Raw genomic sequence first — 22,429 nt, 5'->3', positions numbered from 1 at the left:
CGATGGACAGGGCGAAAGGATGAAAAATAATCTCGGCGGGAGTGAAAACGGAGTAGCTTTACCAACTGGGGCACGGAAAGCCGGAGTGCCTTCAATTTTTCAGATAGGCAACGCGGACATTCACTGAACACGAATAGTTGCATCAAGCGATACGATCAGGCGCCTCGGATTGATGCAACGACGCGACGCGACCAACGACGTGTGGTGCTCCTTTATTCTAACATCCTGTGCAGGCATGTCGTACAAATGTTCCAACGTTGCCTAATTTCCTCCGGAAAATATTCATTTTTAAGGAAACTTCAGAATAGTTTATCTTTGAAGTTTTTGGATGTCAGATTAAATTTCATGTGAAATAAAAGGAATTCTCTGAGGAATTAAAAAAAAAAAAAAAAAAAAATCACAAGTATACCAGATTATTCAAATTTTATCGAAGGAAAGAGCGACGCTAAGAATGGCACAATTTGGGTCAGCGGGGATTTTTCTGAAACCGGGCCCAAACGATACCTTATGATGCCCTAAAACTCTGGTAAAAAATTTTAGCTTGAGTATACGCACGGTTTTTGAGAAAATGGGGGGCAAAGTTGCCAAATCGCCCATCATTCTGGACAGCATTTTTTCAGCGAAAAGACGGGAAAAAAGGACGAAAAAGTTCGACGACGACGTTCGAAGACTGAAACGGCGTTCTTCCTATCACGGCAGCATTACAAAGCTAACTTTAAGAGCCTCTAAATATTGTAGAATAAACCAGTGGTATCACCGCATTTCTCACAAAATTTCACGTCGAGCTGTAAATTGTTGTCTACTTGGGAAAACCTCAGTTATTGCAGAATATACCACTTACAGAGTAAGCGATGACTGCGTTTCATCAAAACTTGACGTAAAGCACAATGAAGGAATCAGAAATTTCGAAATTCGACTAAAAATTGGCGCCTCGGTTTTAATAAACCAGCGGGTAAAACTCATCGGTCCATTACTTTACAGTTTCCAGAGAAACGTCCAAAAATTTTGGTTTGCATTTTGGTCATGGATATGTGTGTGGACCGAGTGTGGTGGCCCTCAGTAATTGGTTCAGCAATGCAATCTTAAAAATCTAAATCGAGGAGCAAAATGCGGTGCCGGAGTCTATATACATATAGCGCCAAAAAACTCTGTGTTATATATGAATGCGAAGCAGGTTAGCACCTTAAAAGCGTATAAAACCCCGCAAAAAGAGTAGATTCCGCTCCATTAAGTTACTCCATACCCAAATAGCACAGATTGCAATAAGTAGCAATTGAATAGTAAGAATATTGCAATTCCACAGTGTTGTGTATGTTGCCTAGCTCCTATCTGAAGGAACCCCATTTATTGAAACTTATTGCGATAAAATTGAAATAAGTTGCAATTTTTCGTTGCATTGCGTGTCGCCTATCTTTCTGACACACGAAGCTCACTTTGTTGATTGTTTCAAATCGGTAAAAATCGACTAAATTATGTAAGAATATTTTAATTTAATGGTACAAAAATTACAATTTTATTGAAATCAAATTGCAATTTAATTTCAATATTTTTGTTGCAATGTGCTGCTTAGGATAAGAAGCATAGATTCCATCCCGCATGCATATCACTTGGCGGTTTCTGGGGGCAACTTGGGATCCGTCACGGAATTTCAGTCCAAAATTTTGAAGAGTGTTTCCGATAAAAAATGCACAAGTCAATGATTGAGCAATCCGATTTGCTTGGGTGAAGGGTTCAACAATCGGAACCGAATCCTCCGACATTGGGAGAGTTGAAAATTGGTCACGTTTGGTGACTAGCAGTGGCGTGGCGTGAATTGCGATACATCGAATGATCTGCCATTTAAACTTATGGAAGAGGATCGATAAACAGGGCGTTCGGAGCGAACACCTTAATAATCGATTCTTTACCATAGGTTTAAATTACAGATCAATGGATATATCGCAATTCACGCCCACGCCACTGTTGACTAGGGAGGCGAAGAGGAGCGAAATTTGTTTAGGGGAAGGAAACGGAAATGTCGCGCCGTTCCCTCTGACGGGAGCCGAGAGATGGAGCAGGAAAGCTCAGGGGCACGCCGCACTCCTACTCCGTATCACAACACACGAGTGCACTTCCGAATAGATCCAGCTTCCTTCTGCAACGCTGCCATATTTTTTCCTCTCGTTTATAGTGGATACTATGCTGGCGCGCCATGGAAAAACGCTGTCTGAGTCTCCAGGCATTGCCGCACTTCCTTCGATAAAACAAGAATTTTCTGGTGAACTTTACAATATTTCCCTTCCGATTTTTCTAATTATTTTGTTCGCAAATTCACCTAAAGTTCCTGAAAATTTCAAGGACAAATCATATCTTTCCTTAAATTAATTATTTTACAGGAGGAAATTTGGCAACGCTTGAATATTCGTACGGCGTTTTCCCCTGGTGGAAGGTGTAATTAATAAGGATTGTCAGCACTTTGGAAAACGATTTGATGGTCAATTGATCATTGAGTTTGTTTTAGTAATTTTTAACACCCTGACTTAATTTTAAGGTCACTGAAAGTTAGGAGTAAATTAATATATGAACATTTCATGATTGTATTACCCTCTTTGCTGCGTAGTGTTGCTGAAAGATATATTTGAAGTAAGGTATTTGAGGACGAAATCATTTAAGAACTTACACCCACCGTTTCATTTGGTACGCACTCATTAAATTCAATGCATCATCATCGAATAAAATAGAGAATTTGAGTTTTGCAAATTAATTCACAAAATGAGTGAAGTTTGAGGGTCAATAATTATTTTTCTTTCTTTGATAAAACTTATACTACATGCCGTTTCTTTACTCTTTGTTGGTACGAAAAATTGAAAAAATAGATAAATATAATAAAATAAAATACCTTCATTTGCAGAGGTGATGAGTATAGATATTGCAGAATTCTTCTCAGATAATTTAAGTTTTGACTCTGGGGCACTAAATACATAGAATTTTTAGAACTATAAATATTTGCACTAGGTACCTTAAATGACTGTAAATAACATTTGTTGAAATAGATGAAATAGAGCATATAACTTACTGGTTAGTTTTTCTTTTTCCTTATAACAACGATGGCCATTTCGGCTAGGATGCCCATCTTCAGGTGACAAAAACGGGACGAAAGTAGGGGGATATAACCAACAAAGTCGCGATGCAGTTGCTAGCACGACTCCCGTCCCCTCGATCAGCTGATCTCACTTCTGATTTGTTTACATATTGTATCATTGCATTCTTGTCTGAGTTGAGCTGGGCAGGTGGTGTTGTCAGTGTCGTCACATTGCTTTCTAATTGAGTGTTAAGAAGCCATTTATTTTTATATCGCTTTAACTATAGTTGCTTGAGTACATTTAATTTTTTGCCTTGATCACACTCTTTAATACTATTTACTTTGCACTTACCTGGGTTGCACAAAACTAACAAGTAAGTTGTATGATCGATTTCAAAGAGTGTTATTTACCCTCATTTAAAAGTGCGTTCATAATGCCGATAAAGTTTCAGCAAAGTGCAACAACAAAGTTTAAATATTTTCTTGCATTAAAAAGAAAAAAACGTCAAAATTAGAATTATGGAGGGCCACTGCCTTGGGTGTTCCAAGTTTAATGAAAACCCCAAGCATGAGTTGTGTTGCAAGAAATGAGTAAACGATAAGAAAATATACAAAAATGAAATATTTATTCAAATAAAAAAAATCTATAAAAACATAAAAAGAAGAGGTATGCATTCAATTAGTCTACTCTGCCACACTTGCTTCAACAATTAACTTTATCTGAAAAGAGAATGATAAATTTGAGTGACTAAATGGATGACAAACAAATTTCCAAAACAATTTTTTTCCCAATGTCTTTTTTTTTTTTTTTTTTTTCCCGCATGATTGCACAGAATATAAATCATCCTATTTTTCATGGTAAGCATCATTGTTGACCTCACTTTTCCTAAGGAACCAAAGTGAGGACTTTCTCATTTTCCCTGAGTTGAAAATTATTGGAAAAACTAGTATCATTACAACAACTTTGGTAGGGCTGAAAATAAGGAGCCACTCAATTTACAGTTATTGACAATGCGATAGAAATTACATTCAGAAAAATCTCTGAGAAAACGGACACATAAAGTATTTAAAAAATCAATCTAAACTTTGCAATGGCCTTGAAGGAAAGAACTCAGGATGATTCACAGTAAGGTCTGATTGTGCGCAAACACTTCATGAATTTGTGAAACCAAAAGAAATAAAAGTAGAATAAAAATCAACCTACAGTGTGAGAGAATAACTTCGTCTTTTCAGTTGTCTTGCACTGTCATCCATGAAGATACATAACAGCGGTGAAACTAACAGTCTACGTATAACCTTTGCAGTGTTTGAAAGTCTTTGCTTTCGTTTTAATTTTTGGAAGGAGAACAAATCAATATCATTTCATGAATTTTTCACAGAGGTTCATTGGCAAAGAGAGGAAAGAGCATGCAGTTTTCAAGAATTGACGCTGAGTAGTTTTCCATTTAAAAAATAAAGTAAAACAGGAAGTCTGCAATGTCAAAAACTGGGATACAAGGTTTGGGAGTTCCACCATCGATACGTACGTCACCACTAAAAGCACCACGCAGAAAAGTAAGGAGTTCGATGCCAGGTAAACAGACCAGATTTTGCGATTAAGAACAGTGATTTCTGGCTCATTGTAGAAACAACAAAAGTGCCATTTTTTCCCCTAAGCAGATAGGTGTTTTTGTCCATGAGCCAGAAATTGTAGTTCCTCATTGCAAAATTCAGTCCAAATGTCGTTATTATTTGAAACAATGTTCCTAACAACCTCCTGAGCACCAGCATTTGCTTTTCTTGAAAATACCAACAACAAACAGTCGTAATTGAAGAAAAACGTAACTACTGAACGATAAAAATTGGAGTGATATTATTTTTTCTTCCATTCTAAAAAGTAAATTCAGCAATAATTAATTTGAAAGCCTAAATTAAAACTAAAAAAAATAACAGAGACGACAAAGAAAAAAAGAAGAAATACCTCAAGGTATATTAAAATTCCATTTTGGATTTTCTTGATATTTTAAATAAAATATTTCCGAATTTTTTGCCTTAATAAACTGACAGTCGTTTAATTTTACAAGACAACTTATTTAAGGATAGATTAAAATTTGTCTTTTTTTGTACAAAGTTGAAAAATGCTTAATGCATTCAGAATTTCCTGACCCATGACCTATTTTCCTGATTTTTCCAGGTGACATCAGATTTTCTGATATTTTCTGGTTTCTCCAGTTTTTAATGACAGTTGACACCCCGTACCTACACTAAAGAAAGTAATTAAAGTCATGTACAAGAAGAGAACAAGTATTCTTGCTAATGGTAACCAAACAAAATGACTCTGATATAAGAAAATTGAAATAAAAAATATTTTACTAAAATTAGAGGCGTGATGAAGGGAGTAATTTCTTCTTCAATAGCATTTTAATGAAATTAGAGACACAATGAAGGGAGTGATTTTTTCTTCAATGGCCTATTTGATTCAAGTACAATTTACTTTCAAATGGGAGGAAGTATTACAAAATTCCTGAGAAACCTGATTGAAACAGCTTGATTGATGCCGATGCATCTCTGAATACTTCACAGGAATGATGCAACTACTTAATGCTCTTACTTTGTTTCCTCTCTAAAGAGGTGAAATGCGATTATTTCATTTTTTCTTTGATTTCACTTAAATGCAGTTAAGTCATTGGAGTTCATAAACCCTTGATAGCCGAGGTCTTAATTTGTAAATAGCCTAAAAATACAGCATATTTCCTGGCAGAATTAATCTACTTCCTCGCTGGAAGTGTAATCGTCAGAGTCAACAGAACTATCACTTTCAGTGCTTTCACTATCACTGGAAAAATCATTCGAGGAGCTGGAAGTGCTTTCACTGTCACTGGAAGAATCATATGCTGAGCTGAAAAAAAAGAGGAAACAGAGGTTTAGAGTTATTTAGAATAAAATTCGATGGACTTTTTAAGATGTTGTTGCTAGATACCGATCAGAATGTCTACAAGAGTCTTTCAAAAAATATCTTAAGACTTTATAATTCATTGTTCCACACATGGAAATAAATCAAGTGACACCTTTCGGAGATAAGTAAAGTAGTTTTTTGCAGTTATCGTCTGGACTTCTTAATGTAATATTTACAAAGTGGCTGCTTAGCAAACTTTGTTTCCTGTCTTAATATTGCAAGAACAAGGATTTACTTTTTGCAAGACTCTCAAGATAACTGCTTCAATCGAAGTATAAAAAACATAAAATTACAGACCCCTATTTCTTTAACTTCTTCTTTTTTTTTTTTTTGCTTCATCGAAGGTTTGAAAGGCATCAAACCTTCCCGTATTTGTTACTAAAAAGTTTAAAAGCTTCTGTTAAAGAAAAACCAAGTGTACTTACTGGGAAGCGAATTTTTTTACGTAACAGAGGTTTTTGCTACTGCGGAATGTTTCACTTAGTGAAAATAACTGTGAAGAGAATGAAAATAAAAAGCGAAGATGTAACTTCTAGCTCTGCATTTTTCCTGAGAAAAATTATCCTGCCCAAAAATATTTTCCATATTCACTCGGGTCTTCTCCGCAGGGGTGAAAGGGGTTTGAAAATTAGGTTCCATACAAACCGAATTCTCAATCTCAAACTTACCACCATTTAGATAAAAACATGTTAATCTATGGCTTGGTGAGCTTAAGCTCTCAAGAAAAAAGGAATTAACAAAAAAGTAACAAAGCGATAGGAAACAGCAAAATAATAATAATGAGTGCAACGCTTAAAAAATTTGGAGAAACACCAGACTTACCTTAGCATGCAAAAAACTGCAGTGTGAAGCTAGAATGTGAGATAGACAAGCAGGGCCAAGAATCTGGGGGCTGGGTCACAAGCTAATCACTGGATCTCAAAAATCTCAAAAATCACACCACTAACCCCAGTTTGAAATGAGAAAAGAAAACTCAATTCCATTGAGAAAATGATATTACAATTGTCTAAGATCGGACCCGAAATTCAGAAGTTTAAGGGCTTATAAATAATGCTTTAAGCTTTCTCACAGATAGGATGCTTTTGTGGACTTCAACCTCCGAGTGGGAAATTCAGGATATCCAATAACCTTTTCAGGCTGCACTAGATCTGGCAGATGTGTCTGTCCATATGTTCTCCAAGCATTGTCAATAACTCGATTTCAAAATTTTGGAGTACAACGTATAATCAAAGGAATCTTACAGCAAGAAAAGTTACAGCACCAAATTAAAAGAGCAACACCCAAACCAGCAAAACGGCAAGTCACGGCAAAATCACTGAGCTAGAAGCAATACTGTGCAGGATGCAAGAAGGAATTTGAGAAATACAAGCAGCCATGTTTAAGAGGTGAACAAAATTCACTTGATTACAATTTGACGTGTCCTAGACGAAGGAACATAACTTCATTCCAAAGTTGCAAAATTACCAACAACATGATAGCAGTTGCTCCAAGCAGTATAACTAGGGCCTACCTGGAAGTTTCTCCATGGTCTAAATGTAAATTCACCATATTGTTCACTACGGCCTCTTCATCAGCTTGTTGCGTTAGATGGGCTGCGTATTCTAATTCCTTCAACTCGAGCCCAATATCGCTTTTCTCTAGTTCAAGCTGAAATTCAAAGGTAATTACAACTTCACCAACACTGAGTTTCACAGGAGAGAAAATAAAACTTGAATTTTTGTGACAATCCAAGGAGGAGAGAGGATAAAAGATAAAAACTTTAGGCCTCTTTCACAAAAAAATTCACAAATTTTCTCCAAAAAAAATTGCACCTGATAACTTCAAATAAAACTTAGCGAAATTGAGATGCAATCGTGCCCACTTAACTCTGACCCTGTCAAAAGTCAAACTAAACTGCCATGAAGATGGTTTGAAGTTTGAATTTCAAAGATCGGATTTTCCGTGAGCAGGTCTTTAAGTTTCTATCTTTCATGGTCAAAACTTAGAATTGTTAGATTGAAATCTTACACTGTAGCCTCTCCTTCCGCCCTCCCTTTTTACTATAATGGAAATGAAACTTCTTCTTCGGGATGCTATAGAGCATTTCGATTGCTAAAATAGAAAAACCTATCACTCAATTGCCACATTTCAGAATCTTCGATTATGTTTTATTTTCTTAGGAAAAAACAAAGCAAAATGTTTCTTTAAAATTTTGTGTGACTTTTTTAGAGAGGATGAAAAAAATTCCCGGAAAATTTATATCAAAACTGTTGGTTAGTCTTCCTTCAAAAAAGTAAAACGAGATCAGAGCCTAACAACATCGTGACCTGCAATACACGTTTTTCAACTTTATCCATGAATTTCTCCTCAGAAACTCAAACATCAAATTTTCTGCCGAATTTAACTTAAATTGGACTGCATTTTGCAATTCGGAACTACAATTTCCGGCTCATCTGTAAAAGCACTTATGTGCATAGGGAAACTAAAGCACATACGTTGTGTCAAAACAGAGTCAGAAATTTTACTTCTAAATTGCAAGATTAAGTCCAATTGTTCTCTAATAGATAAAAAATTTAGAGGATTAGAGAGTTTGAGTTCGATTATTTTTAAAATAATAATGAAAATACAAAGAATGTTTGATCAAAATATATCTTCACAAACGTTTACAACTTAGAAGGAGCATTCACGTCATGCAAGCAATGGGCCAAGAGCTTTGCCAATGATATGAATGTCTTGTCACAGCATTAAAGGATGTGCATTCGCTTGCATGATTTAAAAGTTCCATCCGAGTATGCTTAACAGATTAATCTGAGGGAGATTGTACTGAGATAGACAAAAACATAAAATTACACCAGTTTTGATGCATTATCTGTTGGATTTTTCCAAGAACTCAACTTGCTTTTTTTTTTGTTTCCAGTTGCACTTTTTGGAGACTGTCTTGTTCCTTGGTGGACTCTTGACTCATCATTGAACATTTTTTTAATTCATTGGTGTGTTAGATTTCAGCTTATTGAGACTTACCAATTCAAGCGATGACCGGAATGAGGCAAGTTTAGCATCAGGAACTTTTTGTACCCAAATTATGTAATCTTTGATGTATAATTGGTTTAAGAGATACCGAGGTTCACTTTCTAGAAACAATGAGTAAACCGTAAGTAGACACTTCACTATTTGTGTTTGTCCTGCAATCAAAAGGCGCTAATGAGAAAATAAGTTCACAGAAAAAAATAAGTAATAAGACTATTCTTGGGACAAGGAACCTAATGGCATGGAGGTGAATTTTTCAAGAAAGCAAGTTTTGTGAAGTTGGATCAAATGATCAAAGGAGGGGTATCGATGAGGGCCTTTTTTGGCCCCCTCCTAGAATCTGGAAATTTATGCGGGTTTTCCAAGTTGACTCAATGTAGTTTACGGAAATGATCATGATTTAGCCCATAGGCCACTGAATACGTGTTAAACGGTTGCCTAAACATACGTCTGCAGGCGTATTTTAGCGTAAATCCGTGGTTTTCTATCACTCCGAGGCTTTTTTGACACCGAGCGCATCGTCTAACTAAAACAAGCTTTTGATATGTTATCAAGGAGGCTTTAGGACACATTTTAACCCTGGTTTGGTTTTAGTTGGATGATGCGATCATAGTTAAAAAAAACTTTTTCAAAAATCGACGTTTAAGAGACATCCGCAAAAATCCTAGGGAAACACGTCTCTCGAACTGTATGCACGCTAAGTATATTATCGAGGGTAGTTATTGAGCCTTCTTAGACTCTTACAAGGAGATTTCCTTCAATTGTGTCCAAAAAAAATTGAATTTTCCATACAAACAGCTATGAAGAAAACGGATTTCGGAGTAGTGGAGGCATATTTTCACTAATAGCATAACATCAACTTAAATCCGGAAATTTATGCGGGTTTTCCGAGTTAACTCATTGTAGTTTACGGAAATAATCATGATTTAGCCCATAGGCCACTGGATACGTGTTAAACGGTTGCCTAAACATAGGTCTGCAGGCGTATTTTAGCGTAAATCCGTGGTTTTCTATCACTCTGAGGCTTTTTTGACACCGAACGCATCGTCTAACTAAAACGAGCTTTTGATATGTTATCAAGGAGGCTTTAGGACACATTTTAACCCTGGTTTGGTTTTAGTTAGATGATGCGATCATAGTTAAAAAAAACTTTTTCAAAAATCGTCGTTTAAGGGACATCCGCAAAAATCAAAGCAAACATGTCTCTCCAACTGTATGCACGCTACGTACATTATCGAGGGCAGTTATCAAGCCTTGTTAAGCCCTTGCAAGGAGATTTACTTTAATTGTAGCCAAAAAAAAACCTAACGACGTAATTCTCTATAATTTTTGCGGATGTCCTTTAAATGTCGATTTTTGAAAAAGTTTTTTTTTTACTATGAGCGCATCATCTAACTAAAACCAAACCAGGGTTAAAATGTGTCCTAAAGCCTCCTTGATAACATATCAAAAGCTTGTTTTAGTTAGACGATGCGTTCGGTGTCAAAAAAGGCTCGGAGTGATAGAAAACCTTGAATTTTCGCTAAAATACGCCTGCAGGCGTATGTTTAGGCAACCGTTTAACACGTATCCAGTGGCCTATGGGCTAAATCATGATCCTTTCCGTAAACTACATTGAGTCAACTTGGAAAACCCGCATAAATTTCCAGATTCTAGGAGGGGGCCAAAAAAGGCCCTCATCGATACCCCTCCTTTGAGTTTTCAACAGTAAGTTCTCTCTAGTATCTCAATGATTCTTCAAAACTGCTAACTGTGATTTGAAATTTCATTAACTCAATGACTCTTTAAATTGAAAAACTCCTCAGCCACTAAAATTTTGAAATGGTGAGCGTACACTCTACTACCATCCCTTTTCCTTTGGTTGGTTAAAAATTAAATTAAATTCAGAGCTATTTGGAGCAGATTACATAAAAGACACTGAAGAAATACATCAAGGGACTGAACTAAGAACAGGTTTAAAAATGCACCTGATGTTAGGATGTTGATGACGTCTTTCAACACGACGAGACTGAGATCCCAATTCCTATACAGTGGGTAACAGACACTGCGTCTCACACAGGAAACGGTAACTTCCTTTAAACTTGTAAAACTCTGAAAAAAAGGCAAAACACCAAATAAAATGAGTAAAAATATGTGATGGGCGACTAGGCAAGGCCTAAACTAGAAGAAAATGTCATGTGTTTCTTCTTCAAAATCTTAAATAGAAAACTACTCACACAACGGGAATTTCGGAAACCAACTCCTGAACGAGATAAGAACAAGTATTTTTAACACAGATCAAATGGAAGATAGATCATAAAAATGATGTCATTCGTATTTTGGCTACTTAACTTATGTGAATTGTAAACACCTATATCTTGTTTAGGAATTGATTTCCAAACTTCCCCTTGTGTGATTCGTTTTCATTGTAAAATTTTGAAGAGGAAACATGTTAAAAAGAGTTTCAACTCATAAAGTAAAGAAAGCCGAAACTAAAACTAAAAAACTCAAACTCACAGAGAATAATTAAAATTGCCGACGCGTTTCGTGGTTCCTCGGCCCCTTCTTCAAGGCTAAATTCCGACTGAGTCAGAATCTAGCCTTGAAGAAGTGGCCGGGAAGCCCTGAAACGCACAGGCGACTTTAATTACTTTCTGTGAGTTTGATTTTTTAGTTTCAGCTTTCTTTACTTTATTATTTAGCTTACAGTTTGTTACCGCGTTTTCCTGTTTGTTTTGTTTCTGTTACTTTCGGTTTACTACTTTAACTCATACCTTATCTAGTGCTCCATTGTTGGTGGAAAAAGAGACATAAGTCCATGGAGGAAATTTTTAATAGAGTGATTAATGTCTATTTGAGTCAAAAAATTTGATTGTGAGATCTCAACAGAATGGGTCTGGTGCTCACAAAAGATATGGCAAAGTGATTCAACTTTTCAAATGTAAATTTGCACAAAAATCATGATGGGCACATCAAAAAAGTCTAAAATCCACTCCTCTGTGGAATGCATTCTGCATAGTTTGTCTTTATAAAACCTGTGTGAATAAAGGCATACTCCCAGTATTATTATGAAGGTAATTATTATTATGAAGTTGATTAGTTATTCAATGGTTTTGATAGTTGCTAAATGTAAGCAACAGTTTTTGTAGCGTGCGTTTACAAATTTCCTGTGTTCGCGAGCAATTTTCTTATGAGGACGGCAATCAGGTGTGCCCAAAGAAAGACACAAGGAAACCTAACCTGGATAAGCAAATAATCTTGTGAACTGTTGCAAACCTTCCAAACAAATGATTTCAATAGAGTAGAAGCTTCTATTTTGGCTTCAATATTTGTTTTTCCATGGCACTGAGACACTTTATGCAAAATATAGTAGACTTCAATCGTGATCTAAAAAAATTGAGAAGAATCTTACTCTTAACCATGAAAGTGTTGCTGATAGCTTATTGATAGTCCATGCTGATTCCGTGCTAGGAGTGCCGTTCGTGGTGCGATGATCGTACGCAAAACCAAAAAGGATGTCAACTAACGAGAAAAACACTGATTTTTCTTCCTGCTTCGACAAAAGATATTCTTTGTTCCCCAGATCTTTCAATAATTCCAAATGTTCTTTACTTAGTTCGTCTGGAATGAAAACACACATAACTACCGTTAAATAAATAACACTTCAAGTAAAAAATAATTAAATGGTTCCTTCAATGATCACAAAACAAGCATTCCATTTGGTGTTATGCTATTTGGTGGTGTTTATGCTATACATAAAAGTAACTACGTCTTAAAGAGTGAAGTGTTTCCACAACAGCCCAGTACTTGGCAAGCATGTTTATTTGTAGATTTTGTGAGGGCATTTGCAAGAAATCATTATCTCTGTAACTATAATCAGCATTCCGTGACTACATACATCTCTCTACTTTCTATCAAACACAGCTTTAAATGATGGTCAGACGAGGACTATGTATAACATACAAACCAATGAAAAACAGTCAATGAGCTATCAGAAGTTGAAGTGAATTAAGAGCAGATTTAGTCTAATCTTAGGCAGATTTGAAAAGCTCCAAACAAAAAAGCAGACTTTTGATTGAACTTATTTGTCAAATCAGTCACATCAAAATCAGATGAGAATGATTGCATCTGTTCAACTCCAAGTGTTCTATCTGCCAGTGTCAAATTAAATTTGCGTTCAGTCCAGTCTGCTGAGAATAGACGTGACTTGGATGCGAAATACGTACTGTGGGTCCAATCAGGAATTGCGCTTAGAAATGTTTCAAGGACTTCGGGAGGATCCATAAAATCAGCAAGGTAGTGGTCTTCGCTAAAATCGTCTTGCTCTTTCAACAGCTGCTTTTCTTTTTTTTCACCAGCAGATACTTCGTCTGGGTTCAAGAGATCCAATATTTCTGCAAGTTCTTCACTCTAAAAATGGAAAGCGAAAAATGGTAAGACAAAAATAACACTGCTTAATCTGTCTGTATATCAGAGTTAGAGCGATGCATTTGAAAGGACAATACCCTTCAGAACTGAAGCACTGGCATATTATGATAACAGTATAAAATAACGGGCGATACCAGTATTCCTCTTCATCACTCCAATCCTGCCTTATTCTCAAAACAAAAAAACTGCAGCTTAGGACCTTTTTCTTCACATCCTCCTCAATACCTAGCTTCAACAGTACCTAAACCTGTGAGAGCAATGGCAGGAGTCTCTCTGCTACGCAACATATTTAATCGTAAATGTTAAAAAGTCTTGTTCTGGTCTTGTTGAAAAATCAAGTCGTATTGCATGTCAATCTGCTCTAAAATGTACAATCAATAATTTTTTATTTTATTTTCTGGCACCAAGTCAACAGTAACTGACAAATTGAAAAACAAAGAGTTTTCACGGTAGAAGAGGGAGAAATTTCTGACTGGTGACCCAGGTTCCTTGATTTTCCTAGAGATATCTTGAGAACTTTGCGATTTCTGGATTTTCAGGTCCTAGAAACCGAAGTCTAAAATAAGAGAAACCAGGGATGCTACTTACGGGGAATTTGTGAAGTACACCTTTGGTTTGATTTGCAAATCCATATTCACCGATTGTAGGCAACAATGCCTCACTTTCCTCTGGAAGCGTTTGTTCCATGAGCCAATCCTCCTCTTCGTCCGAGTTTTCTGACTCATCATTATCACAGCCATTGCTCACTGTAGACAAAACCATGTAATCTTAGCCAGCTATTTCAAGTAAATCAAAAGCAGCACACATTTGATACAATACAGGTGCAAAGCGATAGGTAAATTCCAACAATATTATTTCACCTGATACTTGTAGAGCACCACAATCAAAGGATGAAACAGACGACTAATCACACGATCAAACTTCCTTTTGCACCTACCACTCACCAGTTTTTTGGAATGGCCAATTTTTCCTGAGAAACGGCTACGGAAAGCAATCTTACTGCTTCGCAAGAAACAAGATCAGAAGTTTTTTTTGGTTGGGGTGGGGTGAATAGTAGTTTTTTAACCGCTAAGTCTGAAAATAACCTTAAATTATTTGACCATCCTCCAGTTTTCTAGAAAAACTGATTTTTTGGAAAATAACTTCTAATAACCCTTTGAACTGCAGCACAAAAAGATGCTTGCGAAGAAGAAAAAAATGTTTTTAAAAACCTAGAGAAAAACCAAAGAAATCTGAGGACATTTTCAGAACCTCGAAGACTCTTGACATTATCCTTGCAAAGCGGCAAGAGTAACTTAGCTTGAGAAAAATTCCTCCACAGAAAAACTACCTCCGAGTATTGCGACCCATTTTTTCCTTAGGCAGTCACAAAAAAACGCTTTCCATACACATTCGAAGGTAGTTTTTAGCAAGTTGACGTAAAACCCGAAAGTTGTTAAGCACTTCAATTAAAAGCAAAAATTATGGGACTAAATTTCCTGGAAATGGAAAATTTGTCGCAATTTGTGGACATCTGAAATTTGATGAAATTGTAGGAGGGTAAAGACGAGAGGTATATTGTGGTATTTAATTTTGTACCCTATCTAATGGTCCATTGATTACGAGAAAATCCTGCATTTTTTAAGGGATGAATAAAATTAAATTAATACATTTGCTCAAATATAAATGATAAATAAGGGGATTGCTGCCATACAATAATACAATGCCTCAAGGTAGTGAATTTTCCAATCTAATTCCAAATCTGTTTTCCTCTAATATTCCATCTTAAAAAAAAAAAAAATTGTATATATAAAATACTATGACCTTAGCTCATTACACACTTCCATTTGAAACAGTGAAATTTTCTCGAGTAAATTCTCTATTAATTATCTTAACAGCATAATTAATATCTTTATGCAATCAGATTTTCAATCATGGCTAAATTAAGTTGTATAATATTTACAAAAAATTGAAATCTGATGACCAATTGGACGTATTTAAATGAAACTGAACTATATCCAATGTGACATGAGCAGTATGATACATGTGTTCTCATGGATTTCCTGTTACAATGGATATCGTTCTTTTAGATTTAAATTAGACAATTAGTCCAATTGTCCAATTAGACGTATTTGTGCTTTTAGAAACTGTAAATGTGAGTATGAATTAAATCACAGGGACCTATATGCATACTGCTGTCCTAAGGAAGAACATTCGAGAGTTGCCAAATTTCCTTCCATAAATTTTTATTTTTGACGTAGGTTATGAATATATTTCCCTGAAATTTTCAGGAGCTTCAGGTAAAATTGCGAACAAAATTATCTGAAAAATTGATAGGAAAGTATTCATAAGTTTACTAGGGAATTCGTGTTTTATCAAAGGAAATTTGGCAACGCCTGGAGGTTCATACGGCGTTTTTCCGTAGCAGGGCAGCATTGGATTTCTACTATATCATTATCATAGTTCTTCAAGTTCTAAACCATAATCGGTGGTCCAGTATGAGTGATGCAAAACTTAATCCCCTGTAAAGAGATGTCTAATAACACCTTAATTTTTTAAATTGCAAGATAAGGCTGGCTATCCACCTCCTCACATTACAAACATCAATATGCTTACATAATGGGCCTGCGCTGGGTGCGATAAGACAAGAGAAAAGGTCAAAGTACTGTCAACAAAAACAGACAAATGCTTGATAGTATCCTTCTAAGTTCACATACAAGATAGACTAGTTGCTTTGGTTGAGCCGTTTCCTCTACAAAAATGAGGGTCCAGAATACAGAGCTGTATCCCACATTTTTCTCGATTATAGCAGTAGTATTAGTTACCAACAATTATTGGTGAGTAATTTGGAGATTAAAATCTATAATTATGTAATAAAAATGACATTCAGTGGTTTGACAGCACTTTTACAATAGGCTACTGGTGCTTATACGTTTATTTAGGTCGTTTATTATTCCCATCTTCAAAAGATGTGTTTCTGCAAAGTTTTAGCTTGCTTTATGATTTAATGCTGATAACAGCATTAGAATTTGTTGACCTGAGATTTGATCTTCAAATTTCAACTTGTAAAAACAATAGATAAATTCAGCCCAAAAATTTCTTAAAATTTCAACCAATAATCTCTCTTTTCCTCAAATATTTTGTGGACAGTCGGACATTTTAATGTATTTTAAAAATTCCATCAAAGGTCACGAAGTTTAAATGGAAAGGTCTTGCATTTTGGAAGTTTTCTCAAATCACTCACTACATCTCACTTTTGCTGCAATGTTTAAAGTCTATAGAAGGGCTCCCTATAGAAACTATATATCCCCTAAAACTGCTTTCCACCGATATGATAATATCTCTGTCAAAAAGTCTTGATAAATAAAATAAAATGAATTTGTGTGATCATTCAGGTTTGTGCGAGCATACCACTATTCACTAGACCGCAATAAACTCCGAACTATACAAGCCGATGAAGTGACCGGCTCAATGGTCGAGGGTTTCAAAATGGAACTTCAAATACACCAAGAAGAATGGATCGAAACTGCAAGACATTATTTTGAGGATTACAACCGCAACTTGACAAATGGTGAAGAATTTGATTTCATCATTGTTGGGGCAGGATCTGCCGGTTCGGTGGTTGCCAATCGGCTTTCGGCAAATGAAAACTGGCGTGTGCTCTTGATAGAAGCAGGGGATGACCCTCCACTTCTTTCAGAGGTGCCGGCAATGTACAGTGCTTTACAAGGCACTACTGCAGATTGGCAGTATGTAACGGCTAAAGATAACCAAACATGTCTTGGACTGAAAAATCAGCAATGCAGTCTACCCAAAGGCAAATTACTCGGTGGGACAAGTTCCATCAACGGAATGTTCTATGTGCGGGGAAATCGGAAGGACTACGATGCATGGGAATCTCAAGGCAATTCAGGATGGAATCACAGGGAAACGCTGAAATACTTCAAAAAGTCAGAGAATGTAGAGAATGTTTACATAAAAGCCGATGATGGTCTGATGAAGTACCATGGGACTGGAGGTTATTTGTCGGTGGATAGTTTCAACTCGACTCCTCACTACCTAGCTGACCATTATATTTCAGCTGCAGCAGAGTTGGGATACGGATTACTAACATGTGTAAACGGGGAGACACAAACCGGGTATTCGTTTCTCAGCGCAACAGTGTCACGAGGGAGACGTTGCAGTGCAGCCAAAGCTTTCCTCAAACCGGCTAGAGATAGGGATAATCTTAAAGTCAGCACAGAACGTACGGTAACAAAAATACTGCTCCGACAGAAGAGTAAAAAAGCATATGGGGTAGAACTGTCTGTGTATGATAGAACTGTTCGAGTGCATGCAAAGAAAGAGGTTATCCTTTCAGCAGGCTCAATTGGTTCACCTCAGTTGATGATGGTTTCTGGTATTGGGCCCAAGTCGCACTTGGAGGAGATGGGAGTGGATGTTATTCAAGACTTACCCGTGGGTAAAAATTTACAAGACCATGTTGCATTGCCGATTGTGGTGGCGTACAATGATCAGCTCATCAACAAAACAGACCGTTTGGATGCTTACGACTCATTCTATCAATTTTTGAGAAAGTCTTCGGGGCCTTTAACAAACTTAGGCTTCAATTCCTTCACAGGATTTATTAGTACTACTGAAACAAAGGACTATCCAGACATCCAAATCCATCACTTCACTTTTGCTAAAAATGACAGTAAGGCTCTTGGCACGTTTTTGAAAGGCTACGGGTTTTTAGAGGACACAGAAAAGTCAGTACTGGAGATTAATTCAAAAAGTGATGTAACATTGGTGATTCCTGCTTTGCTGCGACCAAAGAGCCGTGGACAGATTTTGCTCCAGAGTGCCAACGTCACCGATAAACCAATAATAATATCTGGATTCTTGAACGACACAGATGACGTGGCAAAACTCATAGATGCTATCAAATTTGTGCAGAAGTTTGTCAAAACTGAGTCGCTCACCAGAATTGGAGCTGAAATAAAACGGATAAATATGAAGGGTTGCGAAGCAGAGGAATTTCAATCAGACAAGTACTGGAAATGTATGTTGCACCACATGGCTTCCTCTCTGTATCACACTGTCGGCACTTGCAAGATGGGACCAAAAAGCGATCCAACTGCTGTTGTTGACCACAGTTTGAAAGTTCATGGCATTGATAGACTGCGTGTAGTTGATGCATCCATAATGCCAACAATCGTCAGCGGGAACACAAACGCAGCTGTGATGATGATTGGTGAAAAGGCAGCAGACATGATTCTTCACAGATGGCGGGATAACAATTCAGAGAAACGAAGGAAAAATAAGAACTGAGAGGATTTTAAAGGCTTTAGCGGTTCCTTCGAGTGACCTACCTTGGTTAGATAAAACTGATCACCTTAAATGACAATCATGCTATGCATAGAGAAATAAACTTGAAGAAAAACATATGATTGAGTATGAACTGGTGATATTTGATGTTTCTGATGTAAAAATATAATACTTCCAGCATATTTATTCTAACTGACGTGTTTTAAATGAGATGATATACTGTTTAAAGCGCTTTTTATACTGTTGAAAAATAAAAAAAATATCTGCAAAGATTAACAAGACTTGACAAAGATTGCTATCATGGATTTTTTTTTCTCAGCACTGAGATTCCATTCCTAGTGAACTATCACAAATTAGTGGTGAAACTACTGAACCACCGATTGGGGTGTTTGTAAATTTTCATTCATAGTTTATTTTTTAAAGGGGACACTGTTCAACTTAATTCCAAAACATTTTCAGAGAAGATTGTTGGGAGAAGAAACAAAAATTAAATGAAAGTTTGGACAAAATGACTATGAGACCTCTCTTAGAAAATTATGTCACAGGAGAATTGCAACTTCTCAAACCAAGACACAAAATTTGGTGATTTCGTTATCGACTTGTCATCAATTGAATTGGTCAGTTACAAAAGGGCTCAAGTGCCAAAAATGAAAATTCGAGAAGAATGGCGATAACAGTTTTAATTGACCCCTTATAAATCTTAGAGCTCTAAAATATTAAAGCGATGAATTAATTCATCACATTATTAATTAATCTGAACTTTAATATAGGTTAGTTTATGCAGTTTCTACTTCTTTTTTTTTCGTATTATTAAGTCTGCCGCTTGAGTCCTTTTGTACTAAACGATTAAATTATGCTTGTTATTATTGAGCAACTGCGAGAAGAGGATGAAATAGATACTCACCACTTGAAAGCACTTCAATTTTTGGTTTAACTAAGGGCTTGTTTGTCTTTGGAGCTAGGAAACTGCCGATGAGATCCAAGTGTGGGAAGAATTCATTTCTGTTTTTTTTCGATAGCTCAAAGTAAAATGACCCAGTGTCAAAGTCATACTTTCCTTTTGAGGAGTCCGTCTCTTCGATTGGGCCAGGTAAATGCAACCTGCATATTGAATAACACAATCATTTCTGTCATGTATAAAATAGGAGAAATAATGGATCAAACAACATGAAAACACCTACCATGCAATAATAAATAGCCTGAAATTTTTTTTTTTTTTTTTAAAAAAAAACATTTCTTTAGTGGTGAAAAATTAGTTGCTTGAAAAATTTCAGCAACACCTACAATCATAAAAAAATGCAAGGAAATAAGGACTTCATCCAACTTCTTCTCTTCTGAGACTTATTATTAGTTCGAGTATAACAGCATTCTCTCTTTGCTTTCTTCTTGAACTTGAGAGCAAAGTGAACGGAAAGGTTATGGAATTTAAAGAAAGCCAAGAGTTTAGCACTGGGAACTTTCCAGAGTTGTTCCTTAACAGTAATGATAATATGATTTCCACTATTTTATTCGTTTTTCAATTTCTTGACTTTTCATGTTTTTCCCTCACACCAAAATTTCCGAAGCCCCTGACTTCCTTAACCTTCCAACAAAATTTTCAACTAGACAATTTTTTTTATCTGATTGAAGCGCCAGGTGCAGAAGGGGCACATCTCTATTGCAGTGTCTCTGAATCTTTGCTGATGTTTCATCCATTATGATCGAAACAAATGTATGTAATTCATCAAAACTTTAACGGAAATTCTTTATGATTTGTCAATGCTCTGGACAAAAAATTTCAGAAAATTTATTTTTTGAGTTTCCTCTCTAAAATATAAATTGGCAGCAGAGGTTCTGAAACTCAGAGGCACTCATTCTGCATCCAATGCCTCAATTAAACTGACTTTCATTAAATTTTGGACAAAGTTACTCTTCACCTTTGACAGATTTAAGCATACCTATGAGGTTCAAGATTAGTATGATGTCCACACTTACCTCAAGAAATATGGCCAGGATGAAAAAATAAATTCAGTTTCATTGACATCTATCTCCGTTTGAGCTACATTTGCAAAGGGGGCTTTGATTGTGATTTGCAGTGTGTCATCCGTTTGGTCTAGTTTAAAAGAGGGCGTTCGCATGATTTACTTCTAATCCTGAAAGGATCAGCAGATAAATTAGCCTGATGCAGTAGGGAGAAAATTACTGAAATTATGACCGCACTGTGCTGATTCTAAATGATAAATCTAGAAACATTCACAACCCGAACAAGAAAGCAAGCAATGGGCTTGAAGGAAAGAACTGAAGATGATTCACAGTATGGTCTGATACACTTCACACACTTCATTCACTTGTGGAACCAAAAGAAATAAAAATAGAATAAAAATCAACCTACAGTGTGAAAGCATAACCTCATCTTTTCAGCTGTCATCCATGAAGATACATGACAACGGCGAAACTACCAGTCTACGATTAAGTAACGTTTGCAGTGTTTGAAAATCTTTGTTTTCATTTTAATTTTGGGAAGGAGAACAAATCAATATCATTTCATGAATTTTTCACAGAGTTTCATTGGCAAAGAGTGGAAAGTGCATGATAGTTTTCAAAAAGTGACGTTGAGTAGTTTGCCATTTAAAAAATAAGTACTTATGATAGGAAGTCTACAACATTGCAAACCGAGGTACATCGTCTGTCAGTTTCACCATTGATTGTTCAAACATTCCTGTTTCCAGTGCCTCACTGTAAATTGTACCAGTGGATGTCATAGAGAAAAAAAAGGACATGTTTGCATCTTGAGGATTGTTTACCTTGTGACGAAGGTTGGTACAACCTGTCCAGCAAAATCTGGAATTCGAAGTAAGATAAACGGACCATAATGTCCGATTTTTCAGCTTAAATCAACTCACGATATTATTTCAAACACCTCATAGGTATGGAATGACTTTCCCATAAACCACACCATAGGTAAGTATCTGAGTAACTCGATGATAAAACTCGTCCATACCATCCTGGGTCATTAAAAAACTCAAAGATGCCCGAGATGCTCTATTTTTCATATACCTTCTTGTCGCTGTATTCTCTATGAAAGAATGCTGCTATTTCTGCAAGATATTTGAGAAAACTGTCACTGAAGTTACTTAGTGATAATCGTAATGACAACATTGTAGGTCTTTCAGAGGTGATGACAAGTTCATTTTCTGATGAACATCTAAGCCTTTGCAAAAATATGTATTGTTTGGAGGTCTGAAAAAATTAAATTTCGTTGCGAAAAGTTTAAAAAATTTGAAGATCCTGCAAATCCTAACCTCAAATCTAAGCATGGTCAGAACTCGAGCATCTGATTGAAGAACCAAAATATATTTAAAAAAAACATTAGGTAGAATCCAGTCCGTCCTCCTGCCTTAAAAGCGTTATAAAAGAGGATAGTAAATTTGGAGTGTCACTTTACCTAAAGTCAGCGTGACACAGAGAGTAACGGAGTCGCGTGACTAGAGTTCCTGCAGTGATGAAACTGATGAAGCGTCCCGGAAGACAATAAACTCTTTCAGCTCGCACGCAATTAGGAAAAAGTACCAAACTGAGTGGTAGTTGATAGATACTTATTCGTTATGGAAACTGGATTGGACGATTTGAACGTTACGTTTACGAAATTACGACATTGCGAGGACCGTGACAAGTTCACTTTTGTAACTGAACTGATCAAAACAAAAAAAACAAAAACACACACACAGTCCACAGGTTTCCTAACCTCTAAA

The 22,429-nt window shown here is 36.3% G+C and overlaps 2 protein-coding genes across 2 annotated transcripts; one reads left to right on the top strand and one right to left on the bottom strand.

The window, feature by feature from the left end:
• Positions 1–3,880: 3,880 nt before the first annotated feature.
• On the bottom strand, positions 3,881–22,355 carry LOC109039869 (protein SHQ1 homolog). Its single transcript, XM_019055568.2, has 10 exons — positions 22,123–22,355; positions 20,673–20,830; positions 19,603–19,799; positions 13,998–14,155; positions 13,208–13,391; positions 12,394–12,602; positions 10,970–11,093; positions 8,997–9,157; positions 7,507–7,643; positions 3,881–5,939 (listed from the first exon to the last, which is right to left on the bottom strand). The coding sequence occupies exons 2-10, from the start codon at positions 20,813–20,815 to the stop codon at positions 5,804–5,806; spliced, it is 1,449 nt and encodes a 482-aa protein (XP_018911113.2). The 5' UTR covers positions 20,816–20,830; positions 22,123–22,355; the 3' UTR covers positions 3,881–5,803.
• On the top strand, positions 16,006–18,994 carry LOC109039868 (glucose dehydrogenase [FAD, quinone]). Its single transcript, XM_019055567.2, has 2 exons — positions 16,006–16,225; positions 16,784–18,994. The coding sequence occupies exons 1-2, from the start codon at positions 16,149–16,151 to the stop codon at positions 18,699–18,701; spliced, it is 1,995 nt and encodes a 664-aa protein (XP_018911112.2). The 5' UTR covers positions 16,006–16,148; the 3' UTR covers positions 18,702–18,994.
• Positions 22,356–22,429: the final 74 nt, after the last annotated feature.

Source organism: Bemisia tabaci, chromosome 5 (genome assembly GCF_918797505.1).
Source record: "Bemisia tabaci chromosome 5, PGI_BMITA_v3".
In the NCBI taxonomy this organism is placed as follows: Eukaryota; Metazoa; Arthropoda; class Insecta; order Hemiptera; family Aleyrodidae; genus Bemisia; species Bemisia tabaci.
The sequence above is the reverse complement of the archived record's forward strand: the minus strand, read 5'-3'. Positions and strand labels throughout refer to the sequence as shown.

Excerpts from the sequence above, each read along its gene's own strand:
- LOC109039868 (XM_019055567.2), top strand. The coding sequence starts at position 16,149 with ATGAGGGTCCAGAATACAGAGCTGTATCCCACATTTTTCTCGATTATA. Across the intron at positions 16,226-16,783 it reads TTAGTTACCAACAATTATTG|GTTTGTGCGAGCATACCACT; the intron begins GTGAGTAATTTG and ends GTGATCATTCAG.
- LOC109039869 (XM_019055568.2), bottom strand. The coding sequence starts at position 20,815 with ATGCGAACGCCCTCTTTTAAACTAGACCAAACGGATGACACACTGCAA. Across the intron at positions 19,800-20,672 it reads TCCTGGCCATATTTCTTGAG|GTTGCATTTACCTGGCCCAA; the intron begins GTAAGTGTGGAC and ends TTCAATATGCAG. Across the intron at positions 7,644-8,996 it reads TCCGGTCATCGCTTGAATTG|CTTGAACTAGAGAAAAGCGA; the intron begins GTAAGTCTCAAT and ends TTTGAATTTCAG.